The sequence below is a fragment of the Lobosporangium transversale genome (assembly GCF_002105155.1).
Source record: "Lobosporangium transversale strain NRRL 3116 chromosome Unknown BCR41scaffold_6, whole genome shotgun sequence".
Classification (NCBI taxonomy): domain Eukaryota; kingdom Fungi; phylum Mortierellomycota; class Mortierellomycetes; order Mortierellales; family Mortierellaceae; genus Lobosporangium; species Lobosporangium transversale.
This window is the reverse complement of record NW_019028984.1, coordinates 925885-947396: the sequence shown is the minus strand read 5'-3', so window position 1 is coordinate 947396 and position 21512 is coordinate 925885. Positions and strand designations below refer to the sequence as shown.

Sequence of the window (21512 nt, the reverse complement as noted above, 5' to 3'; positions counted from 1 at the left end):
GTGACTTGACTAATTGAGCTCAGCCACAATAATTTATCTTGACGTGTCAACTTCTTTTCATTTTTCCCTTTTTTCCTTTGCCTTTTTTCTCCACTCCCGCACGACAATATCCAGCACATTCATTGTATACTCTCTTCCTCTTAATCATATTTTGATTTTGCTAACTATATACGTAAGTGGATACGTTAGAGTTTGTCATAATGTCCTTTGCTACCGAAAAATAACAGGAAAAAAAGAAACTAAGCCACTCTTTTCCTTTGAAAGATTAGACCAACAAAAAAGGAACCATAACAGCGTAACAAACCTGCACTTGACAAGATGCATGGTGTACCACGGATTCCTCTCGTCCCAAAGAAGGCTCTGAAGCTCTTTCATTCTCAAATAGAGAGTGTCCGAAGTGTTGATGATGAAGATATTGTCTTGGAATTGTGCCTTGATGCAGTCTCAACACTGGCTCGAATTGAAGAATCCGAGAGAAAAACCTTGCTCTCTTCAACAGCCGAAGAAGATAAAGCGCTGTGCCAGAATATCGCTGCCGCTTTCAATGAAATCGCTCGCATATTTGATCGTTTAGGACGTTCACGTGATGCTCAAAGAACAGACAAAATTGCTGGAAAATGGGGATACAACAAAGGAGGAAACACTGCTCGTCAAGGATCATCATCATCAGTCGGTCGCTCTACTAACAACATCAGCAGCAATAACAAAAAAGAGAAAGGTGCCACTATCAACAACAGTAAAAGTAGAAAGGCAACCGAAGCAACAGAAAGCTCAACAACACTTAATAATAACAAAGCTATTCCAAAAGGCATATTTGATCATGAAGTAGCCCAAGTGACCTTTAAGTATAGCCCACACAATAATCAACGGCCTCTGAATCGCTTCAGCCTGATTCCTAATTCACCTATCTTGATGGCAGGCTCCAGTGGCCAGGGGCAAGAAAAATCTTTGACAAAGTCGGATGATCAAGATGAGCACAATTTGGCATCGGATGTGATGGCAATATTTGTCAGTGGTAAGGTCAAGGTCGAGGCTACAGTTGCTGAAGTAGTTTCCTTGGCCCCAATCCTCAGCCATGATCAATATAAGAAGCTACTCATGGCTTTGGTCAACGGTATCAGCCAAAACACGATTTTAGATGTTCATTTAATGGAGGGATTGTCTCAGTTGGTGCAGCGTGCTCCACCTGGATACTTTAAGTCGGACGACCTTATTATAATTCTCAATACACTCAGCTCACGCTTACAGGAGACTCACAATCAGTCTGACGATAGCCTCCACCGATTATCGACCACAGTTTCACATGTCCTCGATGCTATGATCAACAATCAGATGAGAGCTCTGAAAAGAGGACACCTCCACGAGCCACTATCAGCGTACCTCAACGGACCTTAGCTTTTCATGCCCCCACCGCTTTTTTTTTTTTTTTTTTTTTTTTTTTCCTTTTTTTCCTTTTTTTTTCGAGCACTGATGTATATTTCAACCAGTGAACGAAGTGTGAGCGATGCAAAGACACTCATCAGCTAATCTCGAATGGGTATTAAAAGTAGTGAATACAGTTAAGGGCTTGGATCTGACACTGCTGCTCTACAAATACAGCTGACTTGTCTTTAGAATAAGATGATTCAACCAAACTTAGTCATTTTATATATATCAACTGGCGCTAGTAGCAGACAGTCGACCATGAGGACGAACTTGTTCAATGGGGCTATCTTTTTTTTTTTTTTTTTTTTTTTTTTTCCTCACCTAAACAATGCAATGAAAGGCCCTGTTGTTGCTGCTATTGCTCTTGTAGATAAATATATTTTTACTCAATGAGAACATTATAATCCAAGTGGTAACGTGCTTTACCAGCAGAAGCCTTATACTCTTTAAATTCTTCTAAAGCTCGAAGACGAAGCATAATCTGGGGCTATTGATGATAGTACAATGATATCAATTTATATCGATTACTAAACCGTGTGTCTTTGATATAGGTAGTTAAAGATATGCTATTACCTTCTTCCAATTCCCTCTTCGGTACTGGAAGAGTAAGAAATAAAAGAAAAAACTGATTTCATGGCCGTGTTGAGAAAGGAAATAAAACTCATCGGCAGCAAATATCAGCCGTCAGAACTAAATACATACTTGCTGCGGCTGCTCGACAATGACATTGATAGTGTTTTCAGGTAGTGGTGTGTTAAATATGTTGTTGAACTTAGCGCCGACTATGTTGAGCTCTTCCTTCCTTGTCTATGGCACATCTTTGAGGCTGACTACATTGCCCACACCAACAATATCGGCACATCAGAAGATGAGGTCCTTTGGCTTCGCATTAGGGCCAGAGACAATTTGATTGCTGATGGTAATCTTGAGTTCACCAACTGAAGCCTTGGTATTAGCTTTAATTGCAAAGGCACCAGGCTCTTTATCAACAATGTAGGTGAGCGTTAGCTTAGTCATGGTTGAATAGAGTTGAAGGGAAACGGGTTAAAGTGATTGTGGATCCAAGGCAAAAAAAGAATGGAAAGGTAAACAAGGCTCAGAAGAAAGAGAGAAGGCGGTAAAGGCGAACAACTAAAAGGAGAGAGCGAAAATGAAGCCGAGAGGGAGGAGCGGCCACAATATATGCAAGGAGTTAGTGTTGAAGAGAAGAAACGACACTGATATATCTCAGTTCTTTTTTTATTTTTTATTTTTTATTTTTTATTACTAAGGGTAAGGACTAACTACCGTAAAACATAGGAAGGTACGATCCATAATATAGAAGTGGATTGACGCCATCTGGATCCATCACTAAAGTGGATATGGTTCACGGTAAGTATATGAATGAAAATAATTCATAATAGACAGCCCGGACTAAATTAGGATTTATTTTTTTTAATGAACCCATTGCGATATTTCTATTCATTCATGTCGATAACATTGAGCAACTCTGGTAGAATCATACGATGATGAAGCAACTAAAATCAACAAATAATGAATGTGGAGTGTCATCCCCCTTGTGGCTTTATAAAAAATGAATAGACTATCTTCTCAGGCTTCACATACCATTGCGATTAGTATTCGCTCCTTGGTGTAGGCTATTAGGATACTGGACCAACATTAAAAAGATACTTCATACACAAGGATCCTGCACTTGCTAAGCTCGCCTATTTGATGTTGTGCATCAGCTCCACATAAAGCTGGATGCAACGCCGATTTTACTAATAAACCAAACTCCCTTCCATACAATGCAGGAAACAGCTTTGTTGCCTTTAGCGAGTCTACACTGTTATTGTTATTATTGCTCCATAGGCCTGCGATGCTTGGTGATCAATAGACTATGCAGCTTAGTCGTTTTTTATGCCTTATTGGAATCGGAGCACTTCCTTAGGTATTCTCGGATGCTTGATTGTGAGGAGGGGAGGTACCACGACATCCTGAAGAGTGGCGTGTCCCACAGCGCTGCCCTGCTTTCCTGTAAGGAAGAATATAGAACAGTTAGATTGGCAGATGAGTTTTTACAAATTCATAAAGCAGATGGAAAAAGTAACTGATTTATCAGTGTATTGAAAAAGGAATCAAAGAGATTGAAATTTTAGCTAAATCTTTGGGTAGAAAGATTTAGGTTGGCTAAATTCTTTTGATTTTGGCTAATAACATTATGACAGTAATAATAATTAAATGCTGTATTCGAGCGTCTCGCATCCGAACGTGTATTCATCATGCCCAACAATGCGTTCAGTGGTAAGAGGGTCAAGCTTCCTAACCTCATATTCTGCAACATTGTGAAATATCTAGATAGAACTCATAAGCAGCTCTCCATGGGGCTTACTATCAACTTGCTGACTACCTGGCCTGGCTCGGCAATTCTTTAGTCTTCAATAAAGAGATGTCATCAAGCTTATCATAAACACAAATATAAAATTAGGATTTACTATTCATTCATAAAGTGAGCATAGGACAGAGCAAGGAATCCACTATCTCTTTCTTATTTATTTTTGTTTTTACTTGCCCACAGCATATCAGCGGATAATGGGAGAGCGAAGGAAAAGAGATCATTCTATGCATTTGTTTGTGTTTAGTGCCACCAACGTTGGACGAAAAAGTGAGTGGGTAGTTTTCATATTTCATTCAGAAGGTAGTCGATCGCTATCGATTATGTGATTAATTTGCTTTGCCAGTGTGAAATAGCTAATAAACATCTGTACCGCTGCAATGCTGTCTACTTACTTATTGCAATCTCTGACATTCCTGGCATTCCTGACATCCCTGACAATCCTGACAATCCTGACAATCCTGACAATCCTGACAATCCTGACAATCCTGACAATCCTGACAATCCTGACAATCCTGGTAATTCTGATATTTAGAATAGTATGATAATAAGTCAGAGCCGTTTGTTTAAGGTTGTAATATTAATTTGTCTTGGAGTAGTAAATAAATGCACTTACTCCGTTTTGTAGCCTTACCAAAACAAACAAGTAAGCAAACTCTATTAGAATTAGACAGCAAGAGAGCACAGACTAGCCAAGCAAAGACGCGCAGATAAAATTTAAATAACCAGATCGCCTTGGTTGCCAAGAGAGAAACAAAAGCAGACAGGATTATAGCCATATGGATGCTTATTCGATATCTCACAGCATGAAGAGAAACTAAGTGCATTTTCACTCAATAGTATTAGAAGGAAAGGGGACAGCATTTTTTTGAAAAGAGATGAAAAACCTACAAATTGCGAAGCGCATTTCGTATGAGAAAAGGTCCCACAATCGATCGACCATGTCAAAGGTTGGTGACAAATGAAAAGAAAGCAAGTCATTAGGTCCTGACAATGTATAAAAAGACCTCTCTTTCCTCTCTCTTTTTGAATCTCCAACGGCCTCTAAAGCGGTGTGTTAGCACGCTCAGCAGTGCTAGCCTCTGTCCAACGGGCTCCATCGTCGGCCTGGAGGACGCTGCAGGCTGAGGATGGCGCGGGTTGGGCTCGAAGATGGTGCGTGTTGATAGGCCGCCCCAGGGCTTCTGGTCCGGAGGGCGCGCAACCAGACCATCTCCACATGGTGCGCCCTGGGCTGTCTGCTTCGCGCCAGACAGGCGAAGAGCCTGGTGCTTTTTTATTGTTTATTTATTCATATTATTTTTTATCCTATTCACAACTGCTCATCAACACTACTATTCATTCATTGTGGGGATCAAAGTAAGCTTTCTAGGCTACCATGGTTATATCATTCATAATGAGAAAGACACAGCTTTTATTATTCTTCCTCTTGATCTCGAGGCTTTGTCGCAAGGCCAGCATGCTGTGGTTGCCTAGAGATCTCCTTTTTCTGCACACTCTCTCAGAGCTGCAGAGCTCTGCACCAAGGCCGTTCTTGTCTTGTCTTGCCTTGTCTTGGCAAGTACGCTATCAAATTGAGACATGTGTATTCAAAGCACCAAAGCACCAAAGCATCAAGGCAACAGCCTCCTGCAGAAGGAGCTTCTCAATTTCGACCATTCCATCGCAACATTGCAACAGCACAACATGCAACACTGCAATTTCATTCAATGAACATTACTGAATCAGTCGCGTCTTCAAAGGTTGTCACACTGTACTTAGCTGTGCATGACTGGCTCGGTACATTTCTAGGTTAAATACTAAGCATTGGTCTCAAATGTGGCCGAGAAGAGGGCTCAATGGGCTTCAGTAGACAGGCACTTCACTCCTTAGGATATCCATAGGCATTTTCACCTTGCAGCAGTTTAATCTTGAGAGGCATTTCATTAAATGGGGAGGAAGCGACATTCGCTCTTAGGTAGGCTCGACTCAGCCCCCTTATAATCCCATGCTCCAGTTATGGAAAGTTATCTCTGCAAAGACCCCAAGCAGATAATGGAAGACAAGTCTTGGTTATGGCAATGAAGGAACAAAGTCAACAAATGGTTAATCATCAACACAAAGACAGTGACATTGCTCAAGCAATCCTAGCTATTTGTCCATGTTTGAAGGATCCATGAATGGCGCGAATGGGGTCTGCTCTGGGATAGCTACACTCTAGCTTCAATAGGATTGAGACACGGAGGAAAAGGCTTGGCAAAATAGCAGATGATGCTCGGACAACTAAGAAAGCTGACGGAATTGAGCATCCTCAGCTTGATTAGCAGATCTGGAAGAGCGAGGATTTTTAAATGCCAGGCTTTAAGCGACATGGGAAGAATCAATCAATTGGCGGGCGGTATGGACTCATGGATCATAGTTTGGACTACATGAAAGCCAGTTTGGCAAATGAACAAAACTCGTATCATTGAAAGAGCTAAGTAATGAAATATAAAAGATATAAAAGTTGGGGTATTTATTAAGCAAACCGTGGTCTGTATTTCTCACTCTTGTCACACCAAGCGGCGAAGTGGAGCTGATGCATCTATCGCTTAAAAAGAGAAATGAGGAACCCTTCATCCTGTCTTCATCCATCGAGTTATTACCGAAATGACAGAACATCATTACCAACAATTCCGAAAGGATGGCATCATTGAAGAAGTTTGTGTCAGAATTGCTTCTACCTTTGCAATCAATGGTAGTCCGTCATTCTGTGTGGGTTTGCAAGACATTGGAGACGTGTTTCCAGATGCACAGCGATTCAAGTTGGATGGACTTCCTGTTCCGTTCCTTACAGATCCTTATGGCAACAGGTACATCATTGATTATGCTGTGCCTTATCGGGTGTCTGTAGAAATCAAATAGAGGAATTCAATTTGGGATGTATATATATCTTCGTATTAGAATCGAACCTCCATGCATTTCATTCTATCCTCACAGGATCTTGGATGTCATCACTAAAGCCCCGCAATCCAGCAACGAAAGCACCATCAATTATTTGCCTACATCAAGCAACTCGGCACATCTGGCCTCTCAGGTCCCTCTTTTGCCATCACCAAACTTGATTCAATCACTCAACCCGCTTCATACTATTCACAGCAGCGCACAATTCGAGGCGATCATCTCTAAGCTTGAAAAGATTGCAGGGTTGCTGTTAGAGGCCAAAGAGAAGGACAACAAGATGAGTGATATATTGCTGCAAGCAAAAGAGAAGGATGACAGGTTGATTGCTCTGCTGCTGGAAGCTAAAGAGAAGGACAGTGAAATAACTAAACTGCAGAATATGCTTATGCCGGAATTGAATACTAAGGAGGAAGATGTCAATAAGGGGCATCAGGCACCCAAAAGTCTTGCTATCCTTCAAAAACATGCCCACACTATCCTCTCCCAGCAACTTGAGCTTCACGAATGCCCAATTCCTCGACTGTTTATCCTTTTGCCTGTCGACAACACCAAGTGGGATCCACTGAATGTCGTAAGGAACAAGTTTCGTCTTCATTTTCTCTGTGAATGTGGAGACCACAGTGCAATGACAAGCAAGAGTAGCCAGAGTCCGATCCATATTACCAAGCATGACGGGTATGAAGTCCGAGATAGCACAGAGTTCTTTCGCAAGTACGGGAAATACATGTTTATCCTCTTACAGTGGCTCAAGTTTGGAGTGCACTCGTCTGCTTCTCTGGAATCAGTCCCATATTTGATCAATCCTGGTATCGATCGCTCGATCGACTATATGCAGTCACTCTCTAGGGAGGACCCAGCCTTGAGCAACATCACTGCAATCGATGATTATGAAGGACTTGTAGGAGCTGAATTCCGCCGGCTGAGCACATTTCTTCGAAGTAAAGACGAAGACAAAAAATTTGGCAACTTGAGCAGGATTGCGACCGAAGCAGGTCATGTCAAATGGGTTTGTCTCGACCACTATACTGCGACATACAGAGGAAAAGGACAGAAAGCGTTTGAAAGCGCAGTAAAGATGCATGGTGGCATATATGACTCACACCTTGGAAAAGCTATTATCACATTTAAGCCCATAAACAGAGCTAGGGAACTCTTTGATGCTCTGACCAGCGCAAGGCATGTTTACGAGTTGGATATCACATTTGACTGGGATTGGACGGAGACTGATCTTGAAGCATTTGAGAGTGCTCTAACTCTGTCAAGTGTATTGATTCTTCGACTTGGACTTGGACGAGCTCCAGGAAGCGTCAGTAGGAAAGCGTTTTTAACATCTACACAACATGAAGCACTTGTTCGCATCATGGAACTCAGCAATATCAAAACAATTCATATTGTCCTCCCCTTAGAATTCATAACACTCCTCAGTTTACAGCTCAAGCCAGCGCATCTTCATAAGCTATCCTTCAAGATGAATGCTCAATCGATTGGAGCTAGTGAACTACTAGTTCTTGTAAATACCCTCAAGGCTAACGCAGCATTGACTATTCTGGACTTGAAGAGCAGCTCCATTGGGAAGGAAGGAGCCTTAGCGCTGTCGGAGGCACTCAAGACTAATACGACATTGATTACTTTGGACTTGAGGGGTAACTCGATTGGGGATGAGGGAGTTTTGGCTCTGTCGGGGTCGCTCAAAGTTAATACAACTTTGACTACTTTGAACCTGGCAAAGAACTCAATTGAGAAGGAAGGAGCTTTGGCACTGTCAAAGGCGCTCAAGATTAATACAGCTTTAACCACTTTGGACCTGAGAATCAATTCAGTTGGGGATGAGGGGGCTCTGGGACTATCAGAGGCACTCAAGACTAACACGACGTTGGTCACTTTAGACTTGTGGCGTAACTTGGTTGGGAATGAAGGAGCTCTTGCTCTTTCGAAGTCACTCAATGTTAATACAGCTTTGACTACTTTGAACCTGGCAAACAATTCAATTGGGGATGAAGGGGTTTTGGCATTGTCAAGAGCGCTCAAGGCTAACACAGCTTTAACCTTTTTAGTCTTGAGGGCCAATTCAGTTGGAGAAAAAGGGGCTCTAGGGCTGTCAGAGGCGCTCAAGACTAATTCTGCTTTGGCCACTTTGGACTTGGGAGTCAGCTCGATTAGGGATGAAGGGACTCTGTCGCTGTCAGAGGCACTCAAGATTAACACAACTTTGACAGCTTTAGACCTATGGGACAATTCAATTGGTGTGGAAGGAGCTTTTTCACTCTCAGTGGCGCTCAAGACCAATATGACATTGACGACTTTGAACTTGGGAAGCAACTCAATTGGGAGAGAAGGGATCTTAAGATTGTCAGAGGCGCTCAAGACTAACACAGCTTTGACCACTTTGAATTTGTGGGATAACTCAATTGGGAAGGAAGGAGCTCTAGCGCTATCAGAGGTGTTGAAGATTAATAGAACTTTAATCACTTTAGATATGGGAGTCAACTCAATTGGAAATGAAGGAACTGTGTCACTATCGGAGGCACTCAAGAATAACACAACTTTGACCACTTTAGACTTGTGGCGCAACTCAATTGGGAATGAAGGGGCCCTGTCACTGTCAGAGTTACTCAAAGCTAATACGAGTTTGAACACTCTGCGCTTGGGGAGAAACTCATTCGGAAAGGAAGGAGCTCAGGCACTATCACAAGCGCTTAAGGCTAACACAACTTTGACCACTTTGAGCTTGCGGGGTAATCCAATTGGGGATGAAGGAGTCCTTGCTTTATCAGAGGCACTCAAGAATAATATGACTCTGGTCAATTTGGACTTAAAGAGCAGTTCCATTGGGTATGAAGGAGTTTTGGCACTGTCAAAGGCTCTCAAAGTTAATACAACTTTGAACAGTTTGGAATTGGGATCCAACTCTTTCGGAAAGGAAGGAGCTCTAGCACTCGCGGAGGCACGCAGAACTAATGTAGCTTTGATCATTTATAAATGACGGTGCCTTAATCGGTATTCAAGGGCCTTAGTGCCGTTAGAGACACTCAATATTGGCTGCACGGCTTTGAATCTATAATACACTGAAATAATATAATAATATAGTAGTATTTAAGGAAAGATTATTCACTTTAAATAAATAGCCGACTTGTGGCAGGCTAGCAGCCAAAGCAATGACTCTTTGGTGTCCGCCCTTCCTCCTTGCAGGTAATTCTCATACGTCAGGACTGTCGAAGGCTCATTCTTTTACTAACACTGTATATCATTCCTAATAGGCTAGTGCATAGCTTCCTACAATGTGTAAGCATAATGTAAAGACGGTAAACGTACTTGCTTCAAGCCTCTTTCTCCTTGAAATCTAGAAATGTCCAAAGACGTTGGGATTTCTGCCACACCAGTCCAGAGGATCTGGAGAAAGGGTTAGGGAAATGTGCCGCCACTAAAGGTGAGGTCAACATATGATATACAGTATATAGCCTCTAACAGAATGGCTTCTACAAAGAACCAACGGCTTGTGAACTCAACGAAATGAGTGCATAGTTCTGTTCTGGGTATCAAGAAAGATACCGTTGCCAATAGCTTGAAGTCCCGTGCACAACAACCAAAGCGGCGTCTTATGGAGTACATCCACAGGGCTGGAAAGAGGCAGTATTCCCTGCTGAGATTGTAATTAGGAGTAGGCCGTATGGACCCCCTTTCCTTCTAATACTATTGAGTGAAAATGCACTTAGTTTCTCTTCATGCTGTGAGATATCGAATAAGCATCCATATGGCTATAATCCTGTCTGCTTTTGTTTCTCTCTTGGCAACCAAGGCGATCTGGTTATTTAAATTTTATCTGCGCGTCTTTGCTTGGCTAGTCTGTGCTCTCTTGCTGTCTAATTCTAATAGAGTTTGCTTACTTGTTTGTTTTGGTAAGGCTACAAAACGGAGTAAGTGCATTTATTTACTACTCCAAGACAAATTAATATTACAACCTTAAACAAACGGCTCTGACTTATTATCATACTATTCTAAATATCAGAATTACCAGGATTGTCAGGATTGTCAGGATTGTCAGGATTGTCAGGATTGTCAGGATTGTCAGGATTGTCAGGATTGTCAGGGATGTCAGGAATGCCAGGAATGTCAGAGATTGCAATAAGTAAGTAGACAGCATTGCAGCGGTACAGATGTTTATTAGCTATTTCACACTGGCAAAGCAAATTAATCACATAATCGATAGCGATCGACTACCTTCTGAATGAAATATGAAAACTACCCACTCACTTTTTCGTCCAACGTTGGTGGCACTAAACACAAACAAATGCATAGAATGATCTCTTTTCCTTCGCTCTCCCATTATCCGCTGATATGCTGAGGATGCACCAATAGAAACATCCTGAGGGCGTCAACATCGGAAATAGTAATGCCAGCAGTATGGATAGCAGTAGTAATAGATTAATTGAAGCAGTGCCAGCTAGTCGAGCAAGAACAAACCAAATTTTATCCTTGACCATGATTGCCAGTGAGCATTTGAGTGATTGTAGTCAATATTTACTTAAAAAAAGGATAGTTTTTAAAATTATATGATACAAACTAGTGTTTCTTATGCCTGCTTTCACATCTGGTAGTGTAATCGTTGCTGTTTAGGATGCTACAGAGCCCTTGTCCTTATGCTCAATTTCCTGTTGGTTTGGATAACTCTCATCCGGACTGAGGACCACACCTACACCATCATCATCATCGTCATTTGAACCTGCTTCATTATCATCCTGGCTCTTATCGTCATCGTCCACATGAATTGCTTGTGACAAAGGGTGGCTCAGCCCTGGATGGCGACTTGTTTGTCTTGCATTCAAATCCTTTTTGCTATCGTCTATCATTGCTGTGGTTGGTACTGATCCCATGTCAATAGTGACATCTTTCTCAGAGCTATCCACAGGCGATTGTGGTAAGGTCATTGCGGAAGCGATGGCTGCTGCAGAGGCAATGGCTGCCATTGTAGTTGTGGATGACGTAGGTGGCGATAGTGCTAATGATGGGGACGGTAGTGTGTCCGATGCATTTGAATCTACAGGCGACGATATCCCTCCATCTAAAGTCCCTGTGCCTACTCCCACTGCAGGGGTATTAGCTAATGCTAATGATGGCGGACTCATGGCACTGGCATCGCTTCCAGCCCTAGACCTTCCAACATTACGTCCAAAGAAATTAACACCTCCCAATCGAATTTTTTCAGAGAGATTACTGATCATGCTGGCAGTAGACGATGACCGTGGACGACCCGTCCCCTTGATAGCAGAGAGGGCATTGGATGGTGGCGAAAGTGTAGCCCCTACTCCAATTGCAGTGGTCTCAGATCCTACTATCCCTGTGGACGTGGCAGTCATAACCGCATTTGCATCGCTTAAAGCAGAGCTTTCAAGACGTTGTTGTGATGTACGTTGTGCTTCCAACCTTTCTCTCTCTCTCCTCTGCTCCTCATCCTGCATTAATAGACGCTGAGAGTGTGCATCTTCAAGCGCACGCCGGATACGTTGTGCAAATGCATTAAAGTTGGCATGTTGTGATTGACGATAGGTAGCAAAGGTTGGATAACTAGAGTCCGATTGAAGAACGGATTCTCCTGTCAATCCCTGAGGACGAGTTTGAAAGGTTACCGCTTGAGTGTTGTTAGTATTTCCAGTTGTTCCTCTCTGTCCTATGGACGTAGCTATCGTGTTTGGATTGCCACTTAGAGCTGAAGGGTCGTAAATCTGCTTTGGCTCACTGTCGCTATCATCGTCATTATCAAAGTCCGCGAAACGAGCACCTCCTGATTTCTTGGTCTGTTTTTTTTGTTCATTTGTTAGGCCAGCAACTTGTGAAGAGAAAGGTGGAGATGTTGTGGTTGTGATTTTAATGGCTGGTGCTGCAGGGACGGCGTGTCTGCTTGCAGGCGCATGTAGGACCAGGGGTGGTGCAGGAGATGGTGTATGGATTGGAAGTTTCGACTCTACAGTGGGTGGTTTGATTGCGTACCGGGCGACTAGCTAGAAGCAAAAAAAGGGAAGGAATAAGCGTGTCGTTAGTATGACTGTGCACAACTGTGCACAACGCTAGTCTAGAAGGAAATGCGCAGTTTATAAGTATCAAGTGAACCCCTTGATTTTTTTTACATTCTCGGTAGCGGAGAATTGCTCATCTGTTTGAAGCGTGCGCTTTGTGTATCATTGCGCTTTTGCTTAGGCCATCGCTTCATCTTCCGGTTTGGCGTTTCCCCCCCTTTTTTTTTCAGTACTTTGTTTCTGTAAGTACAGTAGAAAATGACATGACCACATGGTTGAAAAGGGAGGGGAAAAAAGTGCGGTTCAACAGTGAAGTCTTCATAATTCCTGCATGTCAATGTGTATGCTCTTAAAAAATAAAAAAATAATGCATGTCGACTCTTTTTTTGCCATCTGTCTAAAAAGAGAAAGGAATACTTACAGAAAATAGACCCCATGCAACAAAGTAGAGCACCAGGACAACGATGACAGCTGTGGAGGAGATAAAGACATCGTCGTCATCTTCACCATAGATTACAGGTAAGGTAATGCAAAGGATGACGGCTATACCGAAGAGTACTTTCTGGACAGGACTGTGCCAGCGTGGGTAAACATGCTTGGACATTCGATCCTCGCTAATATCCTACTTTCACGTTGTCTTGTTGTACTTTGGTATTCTTTCTTTTTTTTTTATGTTGTTGCTTGAGTAATAAATGAAAAATCAAGTAGAGGATGCAGTAGAATAATGAGTTGGATTAGGCTGTAGATAAAAAAGTGGAAATGGAATGCATAAGTTGAGGATGAACGTTGAGACAACAAAGTAAGAGTAGCCGAGTGAAGCGGAAAGTAATAGGCAATAGGTAAAAGAGTACGAATGAATGAAAGGGGAGAAATATAAAGATTAGATTGATGTGAAGAGCGTAAATGAAATTAGAATGAGAATAATAAGACTAAGAATGAGAATGAGTGAATGTGAATGTGAATGTGAATGTGCAATGCAAAAGAAGAAGAAGAATCTGTGGGGAGATCACCTTTAATTAGACTCACAGGCAGAGGGCCAAGCTTTTTGGTTAGACCTTTCAAATATAAATGGTTTACTTAACAAAATCCTTATAATCGAAAACGACTAACCAAAAAGAGCGACAAGCTTGACCCTCTTGCTCACAGGGCCTGAGCCATGGTCCTTTGGTCTTGTCTTGATAATCAAAATTCTTCTTTATCTCTCATTTGCTTTTCCTTTCCTTTTCCTTTTCCTTTTCCTTTTCGATTTCTTTTTCTTTTTGTTCCCTCTTCATTGTATTCCTATTTCTGTTCCTATTCCTATTCCTATTTCTACTTCCCATTTTTACCTCTACTTGTCTTGACAATGCTGAAGAGTCTTGTCCATGCCCGAGGCAAGGATATATTTCGAGCACCAATGCTTCAGACATCCAATTGGCCAATCAGAATCACACGCCACTCTGTCTTTACGTCTCTGTCCTTTCCATTCGTTTCATTTCCAATTCATTACTCTTCTTTTTCAGTCAACAACTCCACGCTGTTTCATTAAAATAAAACCAAAACACCATTCTCTTTCTTTTTTATTCTTTATCTTCATCTTTACTTTTATCTTTCTTCTTTCATGTTCAAATACGTCAAGGACATCCTCGAGTCCATTCGACAAGTTTCTGAGGACGACCTCTTTGAGGCTCATGTCTCTCATCGACAACATGTTCCACGCATGCGCATTCGAAACAGCACATCTCATCCCTCTGCCTTGGCCTCCAAAGCAGTTGTACCCCAACAGCGCCATATGCTACTCCATTCGTCTTGTCTTAATCCTTTGGTGCGCTTTTTTTTTTTTTTTTTTTTTTAAATACAATTCAAACAATGTCATTACATCCTTACTTGTAAAACAAAGACTGGCTGACACCCTTTTTTTTTCTCCCTTCCCTTGTCGTGACAGGCAAAGGTACCATCACCATTATGTGCTTCGGGCCGGTCAGAGTCCGATCTGTCCACTCAGAAACGAGCCTTTCAACTGCCTTATGAGATCATCATGCTCGTCTTTCAGTATCTCCCTGCTTCGGACCTCTTTTCAGTCGTTGCAGTCAACCGACTTTGGCGTCAGATTGCCTTAACAGAGACCAGACATATCGATCTTTCCGAATGTTTCCCGATGGATTGCCTCGGTCTTGGTTTAAATAAGGAGGAGGTCTACAGTGATTTTGATTTTGTGTTCAATCTCTTCTCCATGTTTCCTCGGATCTCTAGTCTTGTGATCAGGGATCGGTACATGCGTGATCGAGATTTAAGGGTCGTCACCGCAGGTATTCTGGCGGGCAAAATGGCCTTTACAACAGCTACATCGGGCCCCCCTGTCGGAAGTGAAGCATATCTCAACGCTCAGCAAGCCATTGCACGTCGAAAACAACACCAACATCAACAAGCACCAATTCAAGTTCAAAGTCAACAAAGACCGGATCAACTATTTTTGATCAAATCTACTACACAAGATTTCGAACCATTCTTACCAACTTCGTCGTTAACCTCATCCACAAAGCCACTTACTAAAGTAATGCGAGGAACTATCAACGAAGAGCTTCGCGAATTTTCCCGCTCTGTAGGAACCTACGTGTTAATTCCTCGAACCAGGAACACTCTCCGCAAAAAGATCCTTGAGCGATTCGAACGAAACTTGGAACAGAAGGAGATCCAGGAGTACTGCTGGATGATCGAGAACGGTTTTGATCCCTGTACATTCTTATCTTCAACAGCATCGTCCTTTATTACAAAATCTACGCATTCAGACTTGATCAATGGATCAAAAGGGTATCCTTTGGTCCCCATGACACATTATCGGTTCCAGGATTGCTGCTTTGCCAACGACTGGGGCGCTGTGATGGACGTTAACAAATTGCCTATGATCGGACTCGCAGCAGCGATCTCGGGCCAAGGACTCGTTGTGGACCTAGAAGGTTCCTATGGTGCGCCGTCCAGGAGCATCAAATCAATGCTAGGGTTTTGTTTCGGAGCGCGCTGTGTACTTTCCCTGGACCTTGGGTTCCGCCACACCCATATGGAGTTGGAAGATGTCATTGAACTACTGAGCGAAAACCCGATTCTCTACAAGATCGATATTGTAGATTCGCCTGCATATCATGAATTGATCCGCTTACCTGCATTGCGAGGATTTGGTAATCTCTTGGAGCGAATGCAGGAAGCCTGCTTGAATTTGGATGAGAGGGAACTGGATCTTGCGCTTCAGCAGGCGAAGCAGCTCTTGGTAGAGTTGAAAACTGCGCTCGATCAGGAGGAAGCAGCTCATAAGGATAGATCGATACATTTACGTGAGTCGTCATCTTCACCACTATCAGCACCATTATCATCACCATTACCATCAAGAAGCTTAGGTCTCCCTGTGGATTCGCCTTTGAATAACTATAGCGACTTGAGTAGACCAATGGAATCACTGTTAGGACAACTCGAGTTTCCGGAAGATACTTCAGAGAAAGATAAACTCAGGACGGTTGAAGTGCTCCTTAAGGGTGTTATCCACCATGGTATTGTAGGCTTGATCAACACGAGGGACCATAATTCTGGACAAGCGCTACTACACATGCTGGCATGGCGGCGCTCTTATTCGTCAACAATGGCCGCTCTTGCCATGAATCCATCGTCCTCTCCTAAAGAAGGAGGCAATATATTGAAAGAATTAACACCACAGTCTCTTTTACAACAACCGACTTCACCCTTCTTGCTCTCCTCTTCATTTCCACGACATTGTCCCTCTTCAACTTTGACTTCAACAGGCTTGGGTGCAGGAGGATTTGTCTCATCTACTCTTCAGACGTTGTCTGGTTCCTTAGAATCGGCTGAAGACCCTATGCCATCATCATCATTATCTGGTTTATCGTCGCTTATTTCCATCAGATCCATACCAGCAGTGCTTAGCTCTGCACTGTCATTCCGACGCCTCAGTCTCCCGTCGACTCTGTGGATTCCGGAGGATAGTGAAGACATTGGCGTAGGTGGGGGAACGTATCCAACGCCGGATGAAGAAGATACGTATGTAAACGGCTATTTTGATGCCGGAGATCTGCTGGAGAACAACAATAGCAACAGCAATAGCGTAGTGATGCAGGGCCCCTCGCCTGTAGAAGGAAAGCAGAGACAGGTTGAGGGAGCAATTGATGCACTTGTTGAAGGAAGCCAGCCAGGGATACCAACGCCATGCACAACACCTCCGATGCCAGCAACAAAAGCAAAAGTGACAACCACGTCAGAATCCCTATCTGCAACAGAGCCGGAAATACCTGAGCACCATCCCGTGGCAGTGGCACTGCGAATGGCTAAAAGGCTGCTAGAATTGAAGGCAGATCCGAATGTATATAATAAGGATGGTCGATCAGCGGTTGTCTGTGCATCCTACATGGGGTTCCAACCGATGGAGGCCCTGTTGATTGAATATGGCGGATATTCGAAAGAACTTATTAGGATCCGAGAGACCATGTAGAGTGGATTACTCGCATGCTTAAATTATTTTTATATTTAAAAAAAAAAAAAAAAAAAAAAAACTTTCATCTTTGTATTTAGATCATTTAAGCCATTGTAATAAAATAAAATAAAATAAAATGTCAGTTAAAACTTAAATGACAAAGAACTTCGCATGATAGAAACAATGGAATGACAACTTGGGTAGCTATTCTAAAGGATCAAATCTCGTGGAACAACACTTCCAAGCTTTTATTTTTGCTGCGTAACGGCTCAAGTTCTGAATCTTTTCTCTTAATAGGAACAGCGCGCCTTCCTAATTGAGAGTGCTGACAAATGCATCTCCTCATGAATTCGTTTACATGGAAATAGTGCGGGATTCTCCGATTTGGTGTCATTTTGAATTAAGTTTTGCATCATTTAGAGTTTAAACACAATCAACACTGTGGCAGCGCATTTGTACAAAGTATAAATATGGATGCATCTGCCACTCTTCTCGAAAGCCATCATCAGAAACACATAAAAAAAGAAAAGACGCGTCGAAGATAAAGCAGGCTTGGTACAGGGTTTGAAAAGAGCGCACCACATTATTTATCTGTCTTCATTTTCTACGTCATCCCGCTTTCAGATTCTACTTTTTTTTTTTTGTTTCTCATATTGAACATGATAAAGATTAAACAAAACACATCACCTTACATCCTACTTGTGGACGACGGCCCAACTACAAAAAATTTAACAGGTACGACTGTGAGCAGTGTTCGCCCTTCAGGTGCAGAGGAGCGCCGTCATTATCATCATCAAACCCAACCACAACTCCGGAATGTTGCTTTCGGCTCTATTGTCAAGGCTACGACCCGTGCCGAAGTCCTCGAGAGCCTTATGCCCTTATCCAGAGCTCCTTAGGGTGCCGCAAAAGCCGTGCCTACGCTGCTAACTAGCCCAAAAAGTGAAGGAATAACGCCATACGTAACCCACTGAGGTCATAAAATAAAGATGAAAATCACTGTACGTTCGCTCTCGTGTTTGAAAAAGGCATTGCCGCGTCCACCATTGATGTAATCCATGCACTAACATATGTTTTCATCAATCAAAAAGGGTAACTGTATCGAGTAATAAAAAGGATATAATAAAGCGGGCACGTGCTGTCTTGCTATGTAGACCTTCTAGTTCTTTTCTTCTCTTTCTTTACTTTACTTCCCTCACGTCCCTCTTTATTTGTTCTTTCCCATTCTTTGCTCATTTTCTCCCGCACATCTCTACTCCTACACTAAAAAAATAAAATAAAATAAAATAAAGAACAAACTGGAAGGCCTTTCTATTAGTAAATGGGCGGAAGCTTCCGCCGAAGGAAGCTCACAACAGCGGCAGCAACTACAGAAACAGGCGCAGCCCCAGCAGGTTCAACAGCAGCTACACCAGCAGGGACACGAGTGCGCGGCTGAAGAGCCCTTTGCTTTATCCCAAGAGCCTATTGTACGAGGATCTGCTCCAACTACATCCTACCAAGCAGCTTTCACAACTCCTATGGACATAACCGTTACCAGTATAAGTCCAATAGAGTCTAAAACAGTTGATAGTGATGCGACTGAATTTTCAGTTGAAGACAAGCTCGAAGCTGCAAGCGAGGCTCACCAGGCTTTAAGTACATCTAATATGTGGTCTTCAATCCCTTCCCGACCCCCTTCATCGCTAGGCTCCTCTAACCAATCCGGGACATCTATGGCCCATGTAAAATGTTCCGGGTCCCCACAGCAGCATAAGCCTACTAGCTCGAGAAATAATGCTCAAGATTCAACCCAGAGAGCCGAAAATCCATATCTGGCGTTTGTCGCCGCTGTCGACCCCAACAACACCATGAGCGATGGGCGGTCCTATGTTGGAGGCTCGAGATACTATGCCGACAAACCGGCATCGCGCCTCAAACCATCTTTCGGTCGGCCAGCTGAACCCATGTCCAAGCATCAAAAACAACCGTAGGTTGCTATTTAAGCTTTAGCGTTCCCCTAGAAGAAATATTGATACACAACTCTATACTAACTTTTCTTTCTTTAACTCTACCCTCGAGTCAGGAAACCGCCACCATCCGATCATAGTCGGGGGTTCGAAGCTTCACGATGGTCGGGCAGAGCGCTAGCGACTACAGATTCGTTCCCAGGGGAGTTCCTCAACACTGCTCGGCAACTGCCACTAGTATCATCATTAGATGGTTCGGTCCATCGAAAAAATCAAAATGGCACTACTCAAATCGGCACCTTCGGTCATTCTAAAGAACTAGTACAGCCCACCACTACCGAAAGAGATCTTCGCAAACCCAGTCAACAATCGGAGGCGACTATGGCAGGCCAGCCACAAAGTGTAGCGAGTGGCCGAATGAAGCCCTCAAGCAAAAACCAGGGGCGGCAAGAGCTTCATGCTCATTCCATATTGGGTGAAGAGGAAATGTCTAGTAGCCAGGCATTTTTTATGGAAATTGATGATGAAGTCGGTTCCATGCGAGAGCCACATTTCGTTACACCACCATCCAGTAATAATAGCCCGCTATTTCTTCAATTCCCAATTGGAGATGGGTGCTACCTGGTAATGGCAATGTATGTAGAGATTGATGTACGCACGGCCCTCAAAAGGTTCCCTGGAATTGAAAGAACTCGCCAATTATCAAGCCATAAAATTCATACTGTCCAACAATTGAGTATAATCTTTCAGGATGCTCTAAAAGACGAGAAGGAGAGCGTGCTCGTATAGAAGATGTAGGGTTATTCTGATTGCATGTTTATGTTTTTAGCTGTTTTTTCTTTTCGCATTCCTTACGTCTTGACGTGATTAATATATCACACTCATCATTTTCGGATGTAGTTGACACGATCACCCTTTAGCATCATGATCTGTGCAAAAAGCATCAGAATAAATCTGTCATAGTCTATTTTGTTTTTTTACTTTAGCTTTTTTACCATCCTTCTGCCCGCGCAAATAACAAGCTCGCACATGTTACTCACAAGATCCTCAAACGACTCAATCTCCACACGCCTGTAAGCAATCTACTATTATTAAGGATAAATAATAAAATCAGCTGTACTATAGTGTGCTTGGTAATACCAATGTCGTGGTTCGTGTGCATTAGGAGAGCCACTGGCCAATCAAACAAATGTTCGGAGCGATGATATGATTTGTTTATTAATTATCAACTATTGTAAATGTGTATAAAAAATGAAATGCGGGTATCGAATAAGAAAGATCTTTTTTATCTTGGTTATCCTGGCCTACCAGCCAATATGTAGTTCAAAGGAGCATCATGGGTGGTTTCCTTTGGAGCAATTAGTGATGATGGTAGAGATAGTGGACCAAGGAGATCTTGAGAGAGGCATGAGACTGTCAAGAATATCGGAACGAGTCATAGGGTGGGAAGATGAGTATCTGTTGACAGGGGTGCTGGCGCTATTACGGAGGCGCACAACCTTTGGAGATGGGCCATAGTTCTAGTCATAGCAGTTGTGGCGGTGATGGTGGTGGACAAAGATTTGTGGAGACGAATGACTTTGTTATGGATAGTAGCTTTGGATTGTTGCAGGGAATATTTGGTCTGGTTGTTTCTCTGTTCCTTGGTGCCTATAAAAGAGGTGAATGGAGGACTTTGATGGCTTGTATCCTTTAAAGCTTATATATTGCGATGCTTTGAGTGCCTGAGTGATGATGTTACAAAAAAAAGAGAACAAATGCCTTCCTTTTATAATTTTTTTGTGAGCACTTAAAAAAACATTTTTTTGTCAGTAATTGAGCGTTTATAAAAATCAGTAATTGAGCGCTTTATTGTCGGCAATGTTTAAATAAGGTTTGACCTTTGGCGTCGTTTTGCTGACAAAACCGACAAAGCAGGTTCTTGTTCTTACATTATGTTTAAAAAAAGTCGCCGCCTTGAAAACCCTAGCTTAGTCTAGTGTTTTCTCCGATGATTATTGCCACCAGTTTTAGTGATCACGGATGTCCATCAAAGCATTAAAGTAACGTTCCAAAGCCTTGTTTCTGTCCCTAAATGGCATCTCATATTTCATCCATCATATTTTCGTCCTAATTATTCATATTCTTCGAAAAGCATCCAAAGCTCGTTAATGGGGAAGTTGAGCCGTGTGACAAGTCCGATAAGCCCATGTCCTTCTCTTAACGCATCCCCGAATCTCATTTTTCAAGGGTTAAGTTTAACTATTTGGATCGGCAGTACGTACTGCGATGATTGTCAATTTTTGATCACCTTCTGGCAAATTGAATTATATGGGGAACAGCCTTAATGTACCCGAAATAAATGAATGGAAAGATGGCTCATATTCTGGAGTCAA

At 42.6% G+C, this 21512-nt stretch overlaps 4 protein-coding genes across 4 annotated transcripts; 3 read left to right on the top strand and 1 right to left on the bottom strand.

The window, feature by feature from the left end:
• Positions 1–6427: 6427 nt before the first annotated feature.
• On the top strand, positions 6428–10855 carry BCR41DRAFT_393421 (hypothetical protein; the record flags this gene model as incomplete). Its single annotated transcript, XM_022028561.1, has 4 exons — positions 6428–6630; positions 6758–9680; positions 9847–9910; positions 10728–10855. The coding sequence occupies 4 exons, from the start codon at positions 6428–6430 to the stop codon at positions 10853–10855; spliced, it is 3318 nt and encodes a 1105-aa protein (XP_021884576.1).
• Positions 10856–11281: 426 nt separating this feature from the next.
• Positions 11282–13695, bottom strand: BCR41DRAFT_347957 (hypothetical protein). Its single transcript, XM_022023194.1, has 2 exons — positions 13154–13695; positions 11282–12717 (listed from the first exon to the last, which is right to left on the bottom strand). Exons 1-2 carry the CDS (start codon positions 13334–13336, stop codon positions 11332–11334), a joined length of 1569 nt encoding a protein of 522 aa, XP_021884575.1. The 5' UTR covers positions 13337–13695; the 3' UTR covers positions 11282–11331.
• A 271-nt stretch (positions 13696–13966) lies between these two features.
• On the top strand, positions 13967–17223 carry BCR41DRAFT_419769 (hypothetical protein). The gene is made up of 2 exons (XM_022029811.1): positions 13967–14536; positions 14657–17223. Exons 1-2 carry the CDS (start codon positions 14333–14335, stop codon positions 17204–17206), a joined length of 2754 nt encoding a protein of 917 aa, XP_021884574.1. The 5' UTR covers positions 13967–14332; the 3' UTR covers positions 17207–17223.
• Positions 17224–17847: 624 nt separating this feature from the next.
• Positions 17848–19926, top strand: BCR41DRAFT_393418 (hypothetical protein; the record flags this gene model as incomplete). Its single annotated transcript, XM_022028560.1, has 3 exons — positions 17848–18048; positions 18481–19157; positions 19278–19926. The coding sequence occupies 3 exons, from the start codon at positions 17848–17850 to the stop codon at positions 19924–19926; spliced, it is 1527 nt and encodes a 508-aa protein (XP_021884573.1).
• Positions 19927–21512: the final 1586 nt, after the last annotated feature.

Excerpts from the sequence above, each read along its gene's own strand:
- BCR41DRAFT_347957 (XM_022023194.1), bottom strand. The coding sequence starts at position 13,336 with ATGTCCAAGCATGTTTACCCACGCTGGCACAGTCCTGTCCAGAAAGTA. Across the intron at positions 12,718-13,153 it reads TTGCATGGGGTCTATTTTCT|CTAGTCGCCCGGTACGCAAT; the intron begins GTAAGTATTCCT and ends TTTTGCTTCTAG.
- BCR41DRAFT_419769 (XM_022029811.1), top strand. The coding sequence starts at position 14,333 with ATGTTCAAATACGTCAAGGACATCCTCGAGTCCATTCGACAAGTTTCT. Across the intron at positions 14,537-14,656 it reads CGTCTTGTCTTAATCCTTTG|GCAAAGGTACCATCACCATT; the intron begins GTGCGCTTTTTT and ends TTGTCGTGACAG.